Source organism: Aedes albopictus, chromosome 1, assembly GCF_035046485.1.
Source record: "Aedes albopictus strain Foshan chromosome 1, AalbF5, whole genome shotgun sequence".
In the NCBI taxonomy this organism is placed as follows: Eukaryota; Metazoa; Arthropoda; class Insecta; order Diptera; family Culicidae; genus Aedes; species Aedes albopictus.
This window is the reverse complement of record NC_085136.1, coordinates 270,645,009-270,667,349: the sequence shown is the minus strand read 5'-3', so window position 1 is coordinate 270,667,349 and position 22,341 is coordinate 270,645,009. Positions and strand designations below refer to the sequence as shown.

At 46.8% G+C, this 22,341-nt stretch overlaps 1 protein-coding gene across 1 annotated transcript in view; it reads left to right on the top strand.

Moving 5' to 3' along the window:
- LOC109429325 (RNA helicase aquarius) overlaps positions 1–20,942 on the top strand; it is a 323,063-nt gene extending 302,121 nt beyond the window's left edge. Inside the window, exons 3-5 of the mRNA XM_019705227.3 lie at positions 16,948–17,488; positions 17,545–18,493; positions 18,624–20,942. Of these exons, the coding sequence (XP_019560772.3) occupies positions 16,948–17,488; positions 17,545–18,493; positions 18,624–20,802 (3,669 nt within the window). The 3' untranslated portion in view covers positions 20,803–20,942. The remainder of the gene's footprint in view (positions 1–16,947; positions 17,489–17,544; positions 18,494–18,623) is intronic.
- Positions 20,943–22,341: the final 1,399 nt, after the last annotated feature.

The window sequence follows — 22,341 nt, the reverse complement described above, 5'->3', positions numbered from 1 at the left end:
TCAAAGTTCGCGTGAGATTTTCCGGCATTTTTCACACTGCAATTGGCAGCCACATGACCTTCACCATTACAACGATAGCACTTGATGTTGGCACTCGGAACTCCTGAGGTCTTCGCTGTCTTCAAGCTGGATGGACGCACACACCCGTCGGTAGGTTTCAGCTCACGTACTTCTCCTAACCATTTCAGCTGCTTGAGTAAATCCGGCAGGGTACTCGCTTGAGTAATAGTACCATATCTGCCCTCCAGGCCCAACACGATATACTTGATGATTGCTTCATCAGGTAATTTGCCTTTCCTGCCAAGAGCTACGTGGCTGTAGAAGTACGTCTCAATGCTCTCTTGCGGCAGCTTTTTTCGGTTGATCATAGCTTGATGAATACCGACGGCGTCAACAGACGTAGGGAAATCTCGAATCAATGCTGTTTTGAAATCGTCCCACGTATTCACCGTGACTCCACTGAACCAAAGCTTGACCGCGCCATTTAGGTTCAGAATGCCACATTGCAGCTTCCACTCGTCGTTCCCTTGGTATAGTGCCGCTGCCTTTACAATAGAATCAATCCATTGTTCCGCGGTAGGCGTTGTCGGTATATCTGGATCAAACTGCACAACCAGATCTTTCACATCTCGCACATCGAAACGCCGCTGTGTGTTACCCTGGGCAATACCAGTCAAGGCAGCAATCAATTGTTTCATCGCGGCGTCGTCCATCGTTGTCCGCTTCTTATAGCGTGGATCTTTGGACGAAAGAGCTTCAAAACTGAGACGTCGCGCACCGGTTGGAGAACGAAATAGCTCACTTTCAGAATCGGATTCTTCTTTAACACCACTTTCAGCTAACCGTGGCAAATTTAACTGGCCCGATGTGCTGCCCCCAGCTTCCTCCAGGCTAGTAGTTACGCCAACAACGCTTTCTGCCACACTTTTAGAAATTTCTTCTAAACCCCTTTCGGCTTCGCTCATCACACCGAAAGTTTCACCGATTCCGATACTGCCCGCGCCCACGATTAGCTTAGACACGCATTCTTAGACGCTAAACCGCGATCCCGTAACAAAATCGATCCTGTCTACAGAATTGTAAGAGGATCTATCGAAAGACTTTCGGATCTGTACTCGATATTGCGGCCGCTCAGTTCAAAAGGCGATATATTACTGACTAAGGGTATTGTTTAAAGTATAAAAGAGTAAGTCCAGAAGAACTTAGGACCTTTAGGGTGGTTCGTAAATACAAATTTCACAATTCAAAGAATTTCAGTTATACAATTGTAAAATCACTTTGAGCAAGAACAATTTTGTCCCGATTCACAGGAGTTTCCTCTAGTAGATCGAGTACCCGTAGACGGTAAGTGCAAGAAAGTGCATCTTGTTTGAGATGAATGTGTAGTGGGGCAACGTCAAAGAGAACTTCGAGCGCTGTCGTAGGAGTTGAAGAGAATGCTCCAGACATCGCCATTAAGCACATCCTTTGGAGATGGCCTAACTTTGATTGGAACGTTCTCATTTCGCCCTTTTGCCACAACACAAGACATCCATAGGCCAATGTTGGCCGAACAACAGTTGTAAATTCATTTGATATACTTGGGTTTTAAACCCCATGTATTACCAAAGGTTCGGCGGCATTGCCCGAAGGCCATACAAGCTCTCTTGATTCTGAACTCAATATGATGGACACTTCAAAGCTTGGAATCAAGAATGACTCCAACGTAGGGTCTTGTACCATTTGGGCAGGTATACCTATTTTGGGCACTTGCCGCTATAACTAAGTCAATTTTAAACCGATTGGTTTGAGTTTTTGTATAAAGTTAGATACTGTACGTGCCTAATTCTATACAAAAATTAAAATCAATCCGTTTGAAATTGACTTAATTATAGCGGCAAGTGTCCAAAATATTATATTATTAGCTTTATTAAGGAGATTTTCAGCCCGCGGCTGGTTCATCTCCAATTTGCCCAAAATAGGTACACCTGCCCAAATGGTACAAGACCCTACTTTACGTAAAAAGAACAATAGATGTTTTACTCGGATTTACCGAAAGGCCATATATTGGCGACACCTACCCTCAACTACCTGAAGGGCGTATTGCATCAGGTCGAAAAGGGTACACATACCAACTAACAATGCTAGGTAGTCGTCGACAAAACCATAAGTAGGAAAACCGCTATTATTGAGCTGCCTCAATAGCGTATCTACTACGAGATTCCAAAAAAAGCGGTAACAAGACTCCCCCTTGGGGCCCTTGGGTTCATCCACAAACAGTCAATTTCCTAATCCCTGCTAGACGCAATGTCGAGAAGAAATATCGGTTTTTGAGCATTTGATGATTCCAATTGGTCAAAGGCACCCTCGATATCTAAAAAAAACACTCAAACAATATTGCTTTTGAGCGAATGCTTTCTCGATATCGTAAACAACCTGGTGTAACAGAGTCTCAGTGGACTTACCAGAATGGTAGGCATGTTGGTTCACATGAAGAGGCACGTTGGCCGGATGAACATCACGGATGTGATGATCCACAATGCGTTCTAAGCATTTCAGAAGAAAAGAGGTCAAACTGATAGGTCTGAAACTCTTTGCTTCTTCATACGACGCACGACCCACTTTCGGAATAAACTTTGCAGTAATATCCCGCCAGGATTTGCAAAACCGCCCTGTTGCAAAACTGCAAACAAGTATGTTTTTTAAACATGTTTGAAATAATCAAATCCCTTCTGTAGCAAAATAGGATAAATCCCATCTGCTCCAGGAGATTTGAAAGGAGCAAAGCTATTAAGTGCCCACTCAATCGATTCTATAGTTACAATACTCCGAGCCGAAGCCAGGGAATCATAACTACAAGAAAAGATATCAGGTTCATCCGAAGATGTAATATCCACACATCCAGGGAAGTGTGTGCTGAATAAGCATTCCAGAACTTCCTCATCAGAGGAAGTGAAATCGCCACTTGGAAAACGAAGTTCGTTTACTCGGAAATCCTTAGATTTCGCAAGGATTTTGTCTAACCGACTGACTTTACTCAAACTGGAAACATTTGTACAAAGGTTTTTCCAGCTGGATCGTTCAGCAGACCGGAGAGTTTTCCTGTAGGTCTTGCGAACCGACCTGAAAGCCTCCGAACCAGCCGAACGTCGTCTGTTCCAACTCTTTCTACATTGTTTCCTGAGTTTCGCCAGATAAGAGTTCCACCAAGGGGTAGAATCACCTTCCTCTTAAGATCTGCACAGACCGTAGAGGGCATGCTTCTTCAAACGCTTCCATGATGAAGGTCGTGTTGGTGGTATCAACGGTATCATCTAAATCACGGATCGCCAATGGATAGTGAGTATCCATGAAATTTGGCCGCAATTAAATTAGTAAAAAGATCCCAGTTTGTAACATTTAAATGTTCAAAAAAAAAATGTTGCGATGGTCAGATAGAGTTTCTTCTTCTGACACATGCCAATTGATCTACTCGTGACTAATTCTACTAGAGCGAAACGTTGTATCTAACACATCCTCTCTAGCAGATACCATGAAGGCTGGGCGGTTGCCTATGTTAAATAATGCAAGATCTGTACTACTCAAGTACTCCATCAAACTGGAGCCTCTCAAGTTAATGTCTGAGCTGCACTAGATGATATGGTGAGCATTATCATCACTGTCAACAATCAGCAGAAGGCCTTTTGAAATGCAGTATGCGATGACCTATTTGAAAGCATCCGTAGGGGATGGTTCATCATGCGGTAAGTACACCGAATAGTAGACGTATTTCCTGTTGAGATTTCTAACAGATACTTCAATTGTGATAGCACATATATCTCTGGTGGTTTGTTCAGAAATTAATGTAGCAACTATTGCGTTGTTGACAAGCACACAGGCTCGCTCGCAAATTTTGGATGACGTAGGATATCTTGACTGATCTAATATTGTCTATTAACCTTTCAGAAGACTTACTGGACATAATAGATTAGGGTCTGGGACCATTTGGGCAGGGGCACCTATTTTGGGCACTTTCTGCTGTAACTCAGTCAACTTTGAACCGATTGACTTTATTTTTGAGACACGGTCAGATACGCACAGTATCCAGCCATGTGCAGAAATTCAAGTCAATCGGTTTGAAATTGACTGAGTTATAGCAGCAAGTGCCTAAAATAGGTGCTCCTGCCCAAATGGTCCCAGACCCTACTTACAAATCGTAGCTTTGTATAATGAAAGAAGTTACCGTTACACCCGTAGACTTAAGGATCTAAACTTAAGAATAGTTTGGATGACCTAGGATATCCAGAAAAAAAATATGCTGCATCATATTATACCGTCAATAGCATACCACCAAAACTACCGGAAAAAACATAGAAAAAACTCTATAATAACGCTTGGAAAAATTCCGGCTTTAAAGGGATAAAGCCATGACAATTGTTTCGCAAAATATGTTTTTCAATTGAATTATAGTAGAAAAGGGCTGAACGTTAATTGTTCATACTGACTTATACTTGTATACTTATACTATACACCGTATTTATGCATGCATTACAGCTTGGGGACTGTCCATTTATTACGAAAGACGATTTTCGACACTCCATCTCCCCCTTGTAAGATTGTTTGTATGAGAACGAGAACACAAGTATTTTTGTATGGCAAAACCACCCTCTCCCCATATACCCTTACGTAAATAACGGACAACCCCTTACCTAGCATGAGTTATCTTCCAGTCAGTAATGGAACAAGGAATGGATGCGCATGAATTGGTGAACTCGATTCATTCTTCATTGTCGTTCTTCAATTCAATTTTTAAATTAGGGTCCTAAGATAAACTAGCCTAGACTTGAAAGTCTCGTTAATAAAGATAAAAAAAATAAAATAGAAATCTTACGATTTTTTTTCTGTTGTTAAAAGATTTTTGTAATATAATTTGTGGTTGTTGAATAAAGACACACCAACGTTTTTACTTTTTTCTTTGTATTTTATCATATTGTCAAGTTTTCATTTTCTAAATCGTCTGTTATCACTTGTCCGAGTAACTAGTCAATTTTAAAAGCAACATATGTACCTTAAATATGGCCACTTGATCTTACAGCGATATTCTGAGCGGATCACTCATTAGTAATCTCATCCTTTCCGTTGTTCGCGCAGAAATTTTCCTTCGTTTCATTACTCCTTGCAAACCGCAGCTCCCGATTGCGAGCCGCTTCCAACGCCAAACGCATCCTCTTTGCCAGCGACAGTCGGTGATCACTTTGTCCAACCGATGACCGTCGTCCACTACTACTGGGGTTACCCTGTTGTTTGCTGGTCCTCTGCTGCTGGTCTTCAGCTTGCTTCCGTTTGCGAATATGAACGTGGTGGGTCAGCACACACAGCTCGGTGCACCCCGAGCACAACGTATCGCCGTCGAAGTGATTCCGTGGATAATCGAATAAAACAGCGAGCTCCTCCAGGATTTTCTGGATTTCCGGGGTCATACCTGAGAGCGGTACCCAATTCTGTTTGCACATGGCGCAAAGTTGACATTCCATATTGCGTTGGCGAGGGTCGGTCGGATACACTGACTGAGCTGGTATCGAAATAAGGTGTTTGCCTATCCGAAAGTTTAATCCAGTTGAGCAAGCAATGCAATAGTCGTACGATTACTATTGTTTTACCTTGTCAAAATGTTCGCCTGTCGCAGTTGTGAATACTAGCACTCTGCATCGTGACGTGAAGGAACAATGATATTTACGCATACACAGAGTCCACTGTAGGCTCTGCTATAGATATGAACAACTCAGCAGTTACAATCGGGTAATTTGTATTTTTATTGCCGATTGTATGCTCGAGCATACCCACATGCTCGAGTGTTGATTTAATATAATTTGCAATGACTAAGCAAAGAATAATGGCGCAAAAGAAGCAACACAAATGTTCATTATTGCATTATAGATTTATTATACCTATAGGAACGTGATTTTCATTTGATTATTATATTATTATTGGATTCTTCGCAGTTAGCATCATTAGGACATAATTGCTGTTGATAACATCCTCTTAGAGAGCGTTCATAAATTACATCACATTTTGAGACTGAGCGCCGTGGGACTTTTGAAGAGAATATCTTGAGAACTACAAACTATTTCAGCTTACTATCTTCGGATAAGTTGTTAATTAGATACATATTTCGTACATGGTGAACAATTAACTTCAGTATTTGCTCACTAGGTGACGCAAACGTTGCTGCAAAAATTACATATAGCCGCGATTAATGACTTACTTTACCGGTCAGACTAAGGCCTGAGTGTCCTGTGCTGTACGTAGAAGTCGTCTCGGTCCATGGCTGCGTGTCTCCAGTTCCGCGAATCGTCCTCCACTTGATCGAGCCACTTAGCTCGCTGCGCACCACGTCTTCTTGTACCGGTCGAATGACTCTCGAGAACCATTTTAGTCGGGTTGTTATCCGACATCCTGATGACGTGACCCGCCCACTGTAGCCTCCCGATTTTCACGGTGTGGACGATGGTTGGTTCTCTCAGCAGCTGATGCAATTCGTGGTTCATTCGCCTTCTCCAAGTCCCTTCTTTCATCTGCACTCCACTGTTGATGGTACGTAACTCTCCATTCGAAAACTCCAAGTTGGTTCTCTGAACGTAAAGTCCATGCTTCGTGCCCATAGAGGACTACCGGTCTAATCAGCGTTTTGTAGATAGTTAACTTCGTGTGACGGCGAACTTTATTCGATCGTAGAGTTCTGCGGAGTCCGAAGTAAGCACGATTTCCTGCCACAATGCTTCTCTGAGTTTCTCTGCTGGTATCATTGTCGGTGGTCACCAGTGAGCTCAAGCATACGAATTCTGCAACCGCCTCGATATCATCTCCGTCGATAGAAATTCGGGGTGTCGGGCGCGTTTATTCCTCCATAGAGCCTTTTGCCATCATGTACTTTGTCTTCGAAACATTAATGACTAATCCGATTTGTCTGGCTTCATCCTTTAGTCAGTAGTTTAGTATTCGGATCAGCTTGCTCTTCAGCGCATTCACAAAACATCAAAACAGTGCAGCAGGAAACGGAGTTTCCATCAGGAGCAGCAGCTGTGAAGAAATGTGGACGACTACGTCTTGATAGGCGGCAAAAGCGTACGAGGTGACCAAAGAAGTAATCAACGTAAACAGGCGACTGGGATTCCATATCAGTAATTGGATGTCCAGCGATAGAATGGTGTTGGAGAAGTTGGGTGAAGTGAACCTAAAGCCGTCGAAACCCATACCGGAGAATGACGTTGGTTTCGGACGTGAACTCTCAGTAGCATGACCAAATGTCATATGTCGGTTCCAACGAATGCGAAACGAAGTTTCGGGACCCAGGCGTACGTTTGTAGTCACCTAATCAAACAACCAGTCGTAGAGAAAGAAAGCTTTTCACGATTTGAATGAATGTGCTTTTTTCTGTTCGCGGCATAGCCACTGCGACCAATATTTGATCTATTGTGGTATATCCCGTGTCCTTTTAATAGTGCATGTCATATTACTTTATCACGATTGAAAAGTTGTAAAATATTCGGTTTTGTTACAGTAGTAATTTTAAACTTAATCACAAGGAAGGATTCTGATTGATAGATTCCGCTTTGACCACGCTCCTTTTTCAGTCAAAATCGGATTCCTTAACGAAAAAGTCAAGAATACCGATATTGACCATGCATCGGAACCCTAGTTCTTATAGTTTCAAACCAGTGAACACCGAATAAAAGATTAGGAATACTAACCAATTTTTCTTTGTTTCAAGACCTATCTCGGCCAGAGCCAAACCGAGACCTATCACTTTTACCAAGGTATGAAATGTAATAAGGACCAAAGTTTTTCCTTTAATTACTAAGCAGTTGGAAGCAGTTAGGACTAGAGTTCGGTTTGATAGATCTTTCGCCGCAACGCAACCCAAAAAGGTGATCTACTCACGCTACGGGCTCCGTTAAAGATCGATCATGTTTTAAACCCTCTCAACCATTCATCCCTCAGCACGGGTCGCCTGACACCTTTAAGTGTGTTGGATTGGGGTTATCTGTTTGGTGGACTTTTACCCCCGGAAACAGGTGGTCCGTAGGGCTATTCTAAGCCGGCATTTCGAGGCAGCAGGGACGAAAGTCCTGGGGCCTGACGCACCCCCCCGCTTGCGAGTCAGCCGCGTAGTCGCCGGCTAAGAATAGGTCTACTAACCCCAATTCAAGGTGTCAAGCGACCCGTGCTGAGGAATGAGTGATCGAGGGGGTGAAAAAGATGCTCGATCTTTAACGGAGCCTGTGGGGTACCTGGGCACCCCCCACAGTAAGCTGTCCCTTACCGCGTTAATGCAGGGCTCTGGCGTGGTGGACATTCTTTCCCGTGCTACTCGTGGGATTTAATCATGAAGTCAAATAAAAATCAGAATCTAGGTGGAAATAGTGGTGGGATCAACCCCTTCGCAAGAAGCGGGTTGATGAGATCTCCGACAAGGAGAAGTGAGGAGATAGGCGCTGGGAGTTGCGTACGCAGCTCAAGCGTGGGTGCTCCAGTCCACTTCCCGGCAAGCCAGCCGGTGGAGGTTATGGACGGAGCGTGGTTGTTGAGGGCCGTCAACCGAGGATCCAAAGGACGGTCCGCAATAGAGGTGGCTGAGCAGCAGCTTGGCAAAATCATCGACTTTGCGTCCACTAAGTCGAACATAAGCAAGGACCTGAAAACAGCTTTGCCTCGACTTAGGGCGTCGATCGACGATGCCAAGCAGGAGCACGCGGCACTCGCGTTGCTGACTGCTGCAGCAGCGGAGCCTGCAAATGAGAAAGTGCCGAAGTTTACCCAAACGGAGGCCTTCTCCTTCGCAGGAAGTCCGAATAAGGCGGAAGCGACTGCTCGCGACAAACGGGGCAAGCAATCGCAGAAGCGGGCGAGGCAACCGTCAGGCGAGGAGCTGTCTGGCGGTGCCCGCAAGGCCAGGCGAATCATTACCCCGAAAGTCGGTAATAATGCCGGAAGGTCGGACCCCAGCCAGGGTTCCCGGAAAGCTGGGAAGGGTGGGCCTGAAAAGGCTGGCCCGTCCCGGAACGATGGGAACAAGGGGTTGCGACCGCTAGTGGGCCCTCAACAGCCACAGAGTAGGGCGATCCAAGGGGAGGACCCCCCTTGGACGAAGGTAGAGCGGAAGAGGAAGAAGAAGGCGAATCCGCAGGTAGTAGCGCAGGACGCCAAGCCAAGGCGTAGGAGGGCAGGTGCCAAGCGCGAGAAAGGCGACGCTATCGTCATCAAGACGGAACAGTCCAAGTACTCGGACGTCTTGAAGATGATGCGAAGCGACGCCAAGCTTGAGGGTCTTGGAGCCGACGTACGCAGTATTAGACGTACTCGTACGGGCGAGATGATCCTGGAGCTGAAGCGCCAGAAGGAGCACAAGGGCGCCGCCTATAAGAGGCTGGCAGAAGAGGTCCTTGGTGAGGGTGTGCAGGTGAGGGCTCTGACACATGAGGCGACTCTGAAGGTCAAGGACATCGATGAGATCACCGAAGTGGAAGAGCTCGTCACGGCACTGCGGCAACAGTGCGATGTGCAGGTGGCCGCCGCAGCCGTTAAGCTACGGAAAGGGCCAGCAGGGACACAGATAGCTTTGGTTCAGCTACCTGTGGCGGACGTCAAAAAGTCCGTTAAAGTAGGGAGCATAAAGGTGGGTTGGTGTGTATGTCACCTGACATTCCACGAGCCACCAGAGGTTTGCTTCAGGTGTCTGGAACCAGGACACAAGTCGTGGGACTGCAAAGGCCCCGACAGGCGCAAACTGTGCAGGCGATGCGGCGCTGAAGGTCATAAGGCCCAAAGCTGCACGAGTCCGCCCATCTGCATGATCTGTACCGGGAAATCCTCGAACAACAGACATCCGATGGGTGGTCCAAGGTGCCCGGCCTTCAAGAAAGCCGAAGTGAACAACAAATCACAGTGCAGGTGACGCAGCTGAACCTGAACCACTGTGATGCGGCTCAGCAACTGCTTTGTCAGGCAGTTTCTGAGTGGGAGACGGATATCGCCATCATATCGGACCCATACCGAGTACCCGCCGGCAACGGCAACTGGGTCGCGGATGGGACCAGAAAAATGGCGGCGATATGGACGACGGGTAAATACCCCGTTCAGGAGTTGGTGTCTACTACCTATGAGGGCTTCGTGGTCGCCAAAGTAAACGGGGTCTTCTTCTGTAGCTGTTATGCGCCTCCGCGGTGGCCGATCGAGCAGTTCACGCAAATGCTGTACCGCATAACGACCGTGCTAACAGGGCGAAGGCCGGTGGTAATAGCGGGTGACTTCAATGCCTGGGCCGTGGAATGGGGAAGCCGTTTCACGAACCAGCGGGGTCAGATCCTGCTAGAAACACTGGCCATCTTAGATGTCGACTTGGCTAATGTCGGTACCAAGAGTACCTTTAGTCGAAACGGAGCGGAGTCAATTATTGACGTGACCTTTTGTAGTCCTGGCCTAACAAGTAGTTCGAACTGGAGAGTAGATGATGGCTACACTCACAGCGACCACCTGGCGGTTCGCTACAGTATCGACTACAATAACAGCAGACAGCGGATAGAAGAAGAGGCGGCTAGGCCAAGGCCAAGCCCTCGCAGGTGGAAGACATCATACTTCGACGAAGGGGTATTTAGGGAGGCGCTCCGCCGTGAGCGAAACTTAATCGGTTTAGACGGCGACGAGCTGGTAGCGGTGCTCTCACGTGCGTGTGATGCGACCATGCCTAGGCGAGTCCACCCTAGAAATGGGAGGCCACCGGCTTACTGGTGGACCGACGCGATTGCGGACCTGCGCCGCGCCTGCCTACGGGCTAGGCGGCGGATGCAGCGAGCACGATCAGAGGAAGAGCGAAACGAACGGCGGGTGGTGTTCGCCGCTGCAAAAGCCGCGCTTAAGACCGAGATAAGAGCAAGCAAAAAGGCCTGCTTTGAGGGTCTCTGTCAGAGTGCCAATACGAACCCGTGGGGTGACGCCTACAGGATCGTTATGGCCAAGACGAGAGGTGTGATGGCTCCTACAGAGCAATCTCCAGAGATGTTGGAGGGGATCATTGGAGGACTTTTTCCGCGTCATGATCCTAGTCCTTGGCCTCCTTTCGTAGGACAGCCGGGGACTGGGGCTGGCGATGAGGAGAGGGTCACCGATGTGGAACTTGCGGGGATAGCTAAGTCCCTTAGCGTAGGTAAGGCCCCAGGTCCGGACGGAGTTCCGAACCTGGCCTTAAAAGTAGCTATTGCAGAAGCTCCCGAGATGTTCAGGTCTGCTATGCAGAAATGCCTGGACGAGGGAGTTTTCCCAGAAGCTTGGAAGAGGCAGAGCCTGGTACTATTGCCAAAGGCGGGGAAACCACCCGGAGACCCGTCGGCATATAGACCAATATGCTTGATTGACACGGCGGGGAAGGTGCTCGAAAAGATCATCCTCAATAGAATGTTGCGGTTCACCGAGGGCGAAAATGGTCTTTCGAGTAACCAGTACGGCTTCCGGAAGGGGAGGTCCACCGTAGACGCTATCTTGTCGGTTACAAAAACCGCCGAGAAAGCACTCGAGCCTAAGAGGAGGGGAATTCGCTTTTGCGCGGTAGTGACTCTGGATGTAAGGAATGCGTTTAATAGCGCCAGCTGGTCTGCTATTGCCGATGCGCTCTTGCGTCTGGGGATACCGGAGTACCTGTACAAGATTCTCGGAAGTTACTTTCAGAATCGTGTACTAGTCTACGACACGGAGGTGGGTCGGAAGTGCTTTCACATAACCTCAGGAGTCCCGCAAGGTTCCATCCTGGGTCCGGTGTTATGGAATGTCATGTACGACGAGGTGTTGAGGTTAGAGTATCCAGTGGGAGTGGTGATTGTCGGATTTGCCGACGACATTACGCTCGAAGTCTACGGTGAAACGATCGAGGAGGTAAAGTTGACTACCAACCACTCGATCAAGGTTGTGGAGGCGTGGATGCGGTCCAGGAAACTGGAGCTGGCTCACCACAAGACAGAGGTGACGGTTGTTAACAACCTGAAGTCGGAGCAGCAGACGGAGATCAGTGTAGGGGACTGTACTATCCTGTCAAAGCGCTCCGTCAAACACTTGGGCGTGATGATCGACGATAAGCTTACCTTCGGTAGCCACGTCGATTATGCCTGTAAAAGAGCCTCCACAGCTATTGCGGCACTGTCCCGGATGATGTCCAATAGCTCTGCGGTGTACGCCAGTAAGCGCAAGCTTCTGGCTAGTGTTGCTACGTCCATACTTAGGTATGGCGGCCCGGCGTGGGGCACCGCGCTAAGTACTAAATGCTACCGACGGAAGCTGGAAAGTACTTACAGGCTTATGTGCCTGAGGGTTGCGAGCGCGTACCGTACCGTGTCACACGACGCTCTCTGCGTCATTACTGGTATGGTGCCTATCAGCATTCTTATCAGTGAGGACATGGAGTGCTTCGAAATGCGCGGCACAAGAGGCATACGCAGGACTGTCAGGATGGCCTCTATGGTCCAATGGCAGCGCGCATGGGACAGTTCCACCAAAGGAAGGTGGACCTATAGGTTGATACCGAGGGTAGATAGTTGGAATAATAGGCGCCATGGGGAAGTCACATTCCACCTGACACAGGTCCTTACAGGACATGGTTGCTTCCGACAGTATCTACACCGTTTCGGGCATGCGGATTCTCCCGAATGCCCAGTGTGCAATGGTTTAGAGGAAACGGCGGAACACGTTTTGTTCGTGTGCCCGCATTTTCGCACAATGCGTGACCGCATGCTTGCCACATGCGGGGAGGACACAACTCCGGACAACTTGGTCCAGAGGATGTGTAGGGATGAGTTTGGCTGGAACGCCGTTTCAACGGCTATTACCCACATCGTCTGGGAGCTACAGAGGAGGTGGCGCGTGGACTCGGAGAATGGCTAGTCCAGATGCAGTACAAGAGGTGGTCCAGGGGTTCGGAGTCGGCTTCGTAGGTCATACCGGTGCCCTGCGGTCGAGATCGACCCTTACAACGATTAAGTGGCCGCGGAGAGGAAGTCCCGGTAGCGGTGCTGTCGTGGCGTCGGTCTACTGGGTTGGATCCGAGCCCGCGGTTGGAAAGGGGTCCCCGGCAAGGGTCGGGGTAGGTGAGATCCTGCTGTCTGCAACCTACGGGTGCATCTGATAGGGCCTGAAGGGTAGTGATACCCTTCCTTTGCGGGCAGGTCAGATCGGGTTGCACGTGGGCATCAGTTCTTGATGTCCGCTCAGCAGTAGGGCGCGGGCGGGGTTGACCCTGCCCGCCTTCCGAGGACAAAGGGAGTGGCGAGGACCACTCGGGAAACTGGCTAAGCGCCAGCATGCTACCGTGATGGACTCTCCAAAGCGAGCCATCGATGTTCGTTGCTGCAGGCTACGCAGCTAACCTTGTGGGTGCGATGTGCACTAGCCCCTCTCTGAAGCAATACCTTCTTGGTGGTTCCGGAGAGACGTAGGGTTTGGCGACCATAGGAATGGTTTAGTGGGTACGAGGAGAGAGTAGTCCTGGATTTTACTTTTGTTGTAGAAGACGGCCTGTCAGACCTACACTACCCTAACCTTCTGTTAGGGTGTCTGTTGTGCAGATTATCCCCCTATGGTTTAGAAGGAAAAAAAAAAAAAAAAAAAAAAAGCCGGCATCTACACGGACTACATCTGTGGTGGTTAGTTCAGAGATGAGTGTGGCAACTATGGCGTTGTTGTCACAATAGATCTATCAACTGGTCGCAGTGACTTAGATACCCAACAAGGAATAAATAATGGCGTTGTTGGCAAGCACATGTGTTCGAGGCATGATACGCGAGTTTGAACACCGGGTTCACATGGCTTCCTAAATATAAATTCCTCTTACGAAAATGAGGTTTTTGGACTAAAATCACTTTGGCTGTACAGGACTGTACCATTTTGCATGCGTAAGTCTGCAAAGATTGATCGTTGCGGTTCTTTTATGCTGAAGATTCATCTGAGCTATGCTAACCGTAGCCACTAACAAAACTAGGCAAGATTAAACTATTTAAAACCAGATCGGTATTGATTGAAAAACACCAAATGCGAGGAAACACAGAATACACTGTGTAAATCCCAAAATGCGAAACCATATAGGTGAAAATTAAACTAATCAATGACATAATGTAGCCCTTATTCAACCTCAAGTTTAAGACTTGACAGCTGAATGTTTCGGAGAAACACAAAGCCCATAGTTTCCTTTCATCATGTAGTTTCTCTTGAGAATCCTGTAGGGATTCGTCCCATGATTTGTCCTGGATTTCACCCCAGTATTCTGCTCAGAGTCTTCCTGGGATCCGTTTCAATATTCTTCTAAAGATCCTTCCAGGAACTTCTGCCGAGATTCCTTTAAAGTTTTTTCCAGAATTTGTTAACGGATTACTCCTGGGATTGCTTCAAAATTTCTCCCGGGATTCTTTCTTAGATTTTCCCGGGAATTCCACCAGGGACTCCTTGACTGATTTCTCACAGAATGTGTCTTGGTTTTCTGTCAAGGATTTCGTCAGGGATTCCTCCCGGTATTTTTTCATTGCTTTCTCTCACAATTCTTTCTCGAATTTCTTCTGGTATTTTTCCTGGGATTCATTCAACGATGCCCCCCCCCCCTGTATTCCTTCCGGGATAGCTCCATTGATCCTCCTTGTGATGCCGTTAGGAATTTCTTCAGGGATATTTTCCGGCATTTCATCATTGATTTCTCCCGCGATTTCTGAAGGGATTTCTCCATGAATCCCTTTCGGGTTCATTGAAGAATTATCATCGAGATTCGATCAGAGTTTTCACCAGGATTCTTCCGGGGTTTTAAGGAATTGCTCCCAATATTCATTCAGGAATACTTTCAGGGATTGTTCCCGGGATTCCTTTAGAGATTTCTGCATAGATTCCTTCCAACATTCCTTCAGAGATTTCTCCCCGGACACCTTCCGGCATTTTTTCATTCATTTTGGGTTTTCTTTTGGAACCGTTCCTGATATTTTCTAGGGATTCCTCAAAGATATTTTCCAGAATGTCATTCGAAATTCTTTCAGAGATTCCTTCATTAAAACTTCCTGGGTTTTCTTTAGGAATTTCTGCTGGAATTCTTTTTCCTTCAAGATTCTTTCAAGGAAGGAATTCTTCCCAGAATTCCTGCAGGCAATTCTTACGGGATTTTTTCAGGGATTCCATCAGAGAATCCATCCTTCAGGGATTCCTGTATCATTGTACTTGCCTTACACTATCCAAATTCATGCAATAGCAAGCAATGGAAGCATTTCAATTAATAACTGTGAAAGTGCTCAAATAACACTAAGTTGACGAGATGCAGGTCAAGCTCCAGTGGAAACGTACATCCACAAGAAGAAGGATTTCTTCCGATGTTTCTTTCGGGATTATTTCAGGAAAACCTCCTAGGATTCTTTTCTTGGTTTGTTCCGGGATTTCTTCATTATTTTTCCCGTGGTTTATTATAGAGATTTCTCCAGCATTATAGCATTTTTTTCTGAAAATTCTTTAAGGGTTTCTCTCGTGACTCCTTCTGAGATTTCTCCTGGGATCATCTTGGAATTTTTTTTCTGAAATTCCTTCAGCAATTTCTTTCGGGAATCCTTCAGGAATTTTTCCTGGGGTTCCTACATCAATTCCTCTTGAGTTTGCTCCATTGATTTTTTCAGGATCTTTGTAATGGCTCCTCCCAGGTTTTTTTCAGGGATTTCTCCCCTTCAGGATGTTCAAAGGGACTTCTTGAAGACATTTAACTGGCATTCCTTCATAATTCTCAGAATACAAACCCACCCCCCGGAACTCTTTCAGAAATACTTTCAAGAACTCACCCTGTGATTCTTTCAGGGATTTCCTCCTGGATTTCTTCATTATTTCCTTCATTTTTTCACTTCTCCAAAGGTTCCTTTTGGGAATTACTCCAGGGATTCCACGCGGCATTCTTCCATATTTATTTGGGGGATTCCTTCTGAATTATTCCAGAGATTCCTTCCCAGGTTGATTTCACGATTCCTTCATTGATTTCTTTTAGGGATTCTGTCAGGGAACCCCTCAGGGATTCATTTGAGAATTTCTCCAGGAATTCCTCTATGAATTCCTCTCAGGTCGCTTCCAAGATTTCGCCTGCGAAACCTCCAGGAATCCATGAATATCAAGGATATCAAGGATATCTCAGGAACTTCTCTTGAGAATCTAACTGAGATTACCCTAGCTAGGATTTTTTCTTGGATTGGCACCGGGATTCTTTCAGATGTTCAAGTGATTCCATCCAGGTCTCCTTCCAAGATTCCTCCCGATATTTTTCCCAGGGTCAGGATGTCTTCCGGGATATCTTCAAGGATTTTTCCTGGATCTTTGTGAGGGATTCGTTCCGTGATTTCTCTCGATATTCCTCCTAGGATCTCCCTCGAGACTTTTCCTAAGACTATGCAAGTCTCCATAGTTCTCCAAATAATTTTCCCGGGATTCCTGTGAGGATTTCTCAATTTATGTGAGAGGGAGGATGCAAGAGGATATCCATGATAGAATAAAGCAACGTCATTTATAAATTCTCCCATATGAAAAGATCATGAACCGACCGGGAATCGAACTCAGGCACTCGCAGCATGGTCTTACTGAAAGAAAATGTTTGAATTGGACAAAAGTGAGAGAGTTGGAGAAAAATAAGAGACGGTTTATAAATATATGGGAATTGCTGTAGTAAGCCGTACAGTTGTCTTTTATTAGTATAGAACTTGAGAAAATTATCAGATGTTTAAGACCTATACTGAAGATTTTTTTTAACTGTACCATAGACTTCCGATTTATTCGTGGAAACATGTTTATTTTATTGTAACTTGAACATTGATAACAAATTTATTCCAAGGCTTGAATTGTGAGACATCTTGGGCGTTAACAAATAAATAAAGGAGCATGTTAAACCTTTCCTCTGTTGCTTGCAAAAATTCTAATACTTCTATACCGTTTCCTCTTCCATTGCAGCTTCTGGACATGCTAAAGTTCTACGCCCGTTTCGAGATCAACGACGAAACCGGCGACCCGTTGACCGACCACGACATGACCCAGATCCACTACTCCAAGATCAAAGCCCTGCAGAAGGCCGCCTTCGCCAAGTTTCCGGACCTGCGGTTGTTCGCCCTATCCAACGTGGCCAACGTGGATACCCGTGAGTCGCTGGAAAAGCACTTCGGTGCACTGGACGGTAAGAGTCTAAAGGAGATTGCTTGCTACCTGAACTTGGTACCGGAGGAACTGGTGGCACCCTTCGATTGGCACCGGCTGGACGAACCGTTCCTGAGGGAACTTTTGATTTCGCGCCATGAGCGGAGGGTTTCGCAGCTGGATTCGCTGAACGAGATGCCGCTGTACCCGACGGAGGAGATCATTTGGAATGAGAACATCGTCCCCACGGAGTATTACTCCGGGGAAGGGTGTTTGGCACTTCCGAAGCTGAATCTGCAGTTTTTGACACTTCACGATTATTTGCTACGGAACTTTAACTTGTTCCGTTTGGAATCGACCTGTGAGTAGCATTAGAATTTGGTTAGTCAACAAACTAAGATCCTTTCCTTATTTCAGACGAAATTCGCCAGGACATCGAGGATGCCGTCAGCCGTATGCTTCCATGGCAATCGGAGGAAGGTGAAGTCGTGTTCGGAGGATGGGCCCGGATGGCCCTTCCGATTCAGTCGTTTGCAGTTGTGGAGGTTTCCAAACCGCACATCGGCGAGAAGAAGCCTTCGCGAGTTCGGGCGGATGTCAGCGTTACCTTGAACGTTCGCAAGGAGATCCAGGAGGAGTGGGAGAACTTGAGGAAGCACGATGTTTGCTTCCTGGTTACGGTGAGACCGACGACCCCGATTGGAACCAAGTTTGATTATAAGGAGCACTTTGTGCCGCAAGTCGGACTGGTTCATGTCCGGGGATGTGAAATTGAAGGAATGTTGGACGCAAACGGACGAGTCATCGAAGACGGAATCGAACAGAGACCGCAATTGTCCGGTGAGCAACGTAATTTCCGCGTCTGGTTGGATTCCAACCAGTATCGGGTGGACATGGATATGCTCCAGACTGGCGGAGATGACGTCTACGAGGGTTTCAACATAATTATGCGTCGTAAACCGAAGGAGAACAACTTCAAGGCCGTCCTGGAGACTATCCGGCACTTGATGAATACGGAGTGCGTAGTTCCGCCTTGGTTGCATGATATCCTCCTGGGATATGGTGATCCAGGTGCAGCACACTACAGTCGCATGTCAGATCAGGCTCGAGTTCTGGATTTCAATGATACCTTTATGGACATTGATCACGTGAGGGCCAGCTTTCCGGGCCATGAAGCGGTAGTAAAAGAAACGGAATCCAGTAAGCTGGTGCGTCCTTTCCGCTTGACGTTCGAGGATGTTCCGGAACAAGTCGATAGCAGCGACGAGGAGGAGGACGAAAAGAAGGTTGAGCTACCGAAGAGGATCCTGGTGGAACCGTACACGATTCCAAAGCGCGGACCATACAAGTACAATGAACCGAAGAAGTAAGTTTAGTTCTAGACATTGTCTGATTTTGACTATTTTGTGCGCCTTAATCATATTTTTTAACCATGCGTTCAAGGAACAACCGTCTTATGTTTTCATATTCACATTCTAATCGTTATTTTTTTTTAGAAACGCCATTCGTTTCACACCAACCCAGGTGGAAGCCATCAAGGCCGGTATGCAGCCGGGTCTGACACTGGTGGTAGGTCCTCCCGGTACCGGTAAGACCGACGTGGCTGTCCAGATTATCTCCAATCTGTATCACAACCACCCGAACCAGCGAACCCTGATTGTGACACACTCCAATCAGGCATTGAATCAGCTCTTCGAAAAGATCATGGCCCTGGACATTGACGAACGGCATCTGTTGCGTTTGGGTCACGGTGAGGAATCGCTGGAAACCGAGAAGGATTACAGCCGCTATGGTAGGGTAAACTACGTGTTGTCGAAGCGTATTGACCTGCTTGGTCAGGTTCAACGGCTTCAGGATTCGCTTGGAGTTGTTGGAGACGTGGCTTACACCTGCGAAACTGCTGGTCACTTCTACTTGTACCAGATCATTGCCCGCTGGGAGAAGTTCCTCAGCGAGTTTGAGGGAAGCAAGGAGTACAAAAACGCTGCCGCTTTCGAAGAAGAGTTCCCATTCACCAAGTTCTTCCTAGATGCTCCGCAACCACTGTTCCATGGAAGCACCTTCGAAGAGAACATGGAGATTGCCCGTAGCTGCTACCGTTACATATCGCACATCTTCACAGAGTTGGAGGAATTCCGAGCTTTCGAGCTGCTTCGCAGCGGTTTAGATCGCTCGAAGTATCTATTGGTGAAGGAAGCCAAGGTCATTGCCATGACTTGTACGCATGCGGCTCTGAAACGTAAGGAACTGGTCAATATGGGATTCAAATATGACAACATCTTGATGGAAGAGTCTGCCCAGATTTTGGAGATCGAAACCTTCATTCCGCTGCTACTGCAGAACCCTATGGATGGCTACAACCGTTTGAAGCGTTGGATCATGATTGGAGACCACCATCAGCTTCCTCCGGTTATCAAGAACATGGCATTCCAGAAGTACTCTAACATGGAACAGTCCCTCTTCACCAGGTTGGTTCGTTTGGGAGTTCCCACAATCGACCTAGACGGTCAAGGTCGTGCCCGTTCCAGCATCTGCGAGTTATACAAGTGGCGCTACTCCAAGCTCGGTGATCTAGATCATGTCACTCAGTGGCCAGAGTACATCAACTGCAATCCGGGTTTCGCCTACGACTATCAACTGATCAACGTCGAGGATTTCAACGGCGTCGGCGAATCGGAACCCAACCCCTACTTCTATCAGAACCTCGCCGAGGCCGAATACATCGTCGCGGTCTTCATGTACATGCGCCTGATCGGCTACCCAGCGGAAAAGATATCGATCCTAACCACCTACAACGGGCAGAAGCATCTGATCCGGGACGTTATCGACGCCCGTTGTGCCGACAATTCTCTCATCGGAAAGCCCCACAAGGTTACAACCGTGGACAAGTACCAAGGTCAACAGAACGACTACATCCTGCTGTCCCTTGTTCGTACCAGAACGATCGGCCACATCCGGGACGTTCGGCGTCTGGTCGTCGCCATGAGCCGTGCCCGACTCGGATTGTACATCTTCGGTCGGGTGTCGTTGTTCAAAAACTGCGTTGAACTGCAACCGGCCTTCAAGTTGCTCACCAAGCGTCCCCTACAGTTGCACCTTCTTGCGGACGAAACCGTCCCCTGCTCCAGAAAGAACACCGAACTAATCGAGAAAAACAAACCTCACGTCATTTCCGACATGACCGAAATGGCCCAGTTTGTGTACAACTTCTACATGACGAAGGTCAACGTGATTCGTGACGAAATGGAGAAGATGAAGGAGCTGTACGAACAGCAGCAGAAGGAGCTGGCTGCCAAACAGCCACAAGAGGATCAGGAAGCGATTGCGGCAGCCAAGGCCGCAGCGGAAAAGGCCCAGGAGCAGCCGAAGGAGTTTGTTCCGACGCCGATTTGCAATGAAGTGGACATGATGGACGATTTGCACCAGCAGGCGATTTCGAAGAAACGCTCCAAGAAGAAGGGTGGCGCAATACTTACTATTCCGAAGGCGGTTTTGGTGAAGGAGGTTGTGGTCGAGGAGAAGGAAGCGGAGGATGAAGAAGGAAAGGCAGCGGAAGTTATGGAAACCACACAGGAGGAAACCGAAGCGGATGAAGAAGTTGGGCAGGAAGGGCCACAGGAAACAGCGGAAATGGCTATGGAGGAAAACGATAACAATGAAGAAGAGGAATCATGAAGATGAATAATACCTAGTGAATGGCAACAATTTTTTTCCCTTGATTAAAGGTAACATTTATATTATCATTGAAAACATTACAATTTAATAATTTCCAATATACTACTGAATCAATAAAAGTATTAAATTTGATTATGAAATATCATTGCAAATCGTTACCAGAAGAAAATTTGAGAATTTCATAAGGGAAAATCGGAGCTACAACCATTTGTTTGTAATGGTAGGCAAATTTCTGGTGGAATCCTGGGAGAAATTGTTGGAGGCATTTCCGAAAGTATACCTGGAGAAATCGATACCTCTATTTTGTGGAGTAATATCTGGAGGAATTTCTGAAGAAATAACAGTATGATTTCCTTGAGTCACCCATGGAGAAATTCCGGGACGAATGCCTCGAGCAATCCCTGGATGAATTCGTAGATGAACTCCTGGTGGAATATCTGGAAGGGACCTCTGGAAGAACTTCCGGAACAATCCCTAGATGTATTCCTAGAGGAATCCCTGGGGAAATTCCTGGATTAATCTGTGGACGATTTCATTAAGTAGGAATTCTTGCAGGAATACCTGGAGGAACTTCAAGAGAAACTGCAGGAGAAGTTCCTGGAAGAATTGTGCTCATTCTGCGAATGGAGTGACGTGACAAAAGTCGGAGTCGTACATCGAGGTGAGGAATCTGTTGAAGGTACATCCTTGGGGGTGCATCACACAGCTCAGTGGAGAGCTAGGCATCAACTGGTAGGTAAATGGAAATGAATTGTAAATAAGTTATACCTAGATTGAATAAAGGAGAGACACTGCGCTGGTAGCGATATCAGTCAGTGCCTGGGTTTTGAGAACAAAGCCTCGCCTGTGTTTTTATTTCCAACAGAATCGCGACTCGAATGAAGTGACTCTCCATTTGATTTACACAGCGAGTCACTTCATTCGAGTCGAGATTTGTCGCCTCGATGTACGACTCCGACTTTTGTCACGTCACTCCATTCGCAGAATGAGCACAAATTTCTGGAGCAAACCATGGAAGGAATCCCTGGAGAAATTTCTGAAGAAACCTTTTCAGGAATTTCTGGAGGAATCCTTAGGAAAAATTCTTGGAAAACCCCTGGAGGAATTCCTGGAGGATTCCCTGAAGAAATTTGTGGAGCAACCTTAGGAGGAATGTCGGGAGGAACTTCTGGAGAAATCCCTAGAGGAATTCTTGGGAAAATTCCGTAGAACTATCCCTGGAAGAATTCCTGGAAGAATCTCTAGAAGAATTCTAGGAGGAATCCCTGGAGAAATTTCTGAAAAATTCCTAGAGGAATTCCCACAAGAACTTCTGGAGGAATTCCAGGAAGAATTTCTGGAGGAATCCCTGGAGGAAATCCTGGAAGAATCCCTGGACAATTTCTGGTGGAATTTCTGAAGAAATTCCTGAAACTTTTTTCTGAAGGAATCCCTTGAGAAATTCCTGGAAGAATTACTGTAGGATAAGGTGGCCCACACTTATATGAAAAACAAAAATTTCGAAAAATTCCAAGTCTTACCTCTTCAATCAGTTGTTTT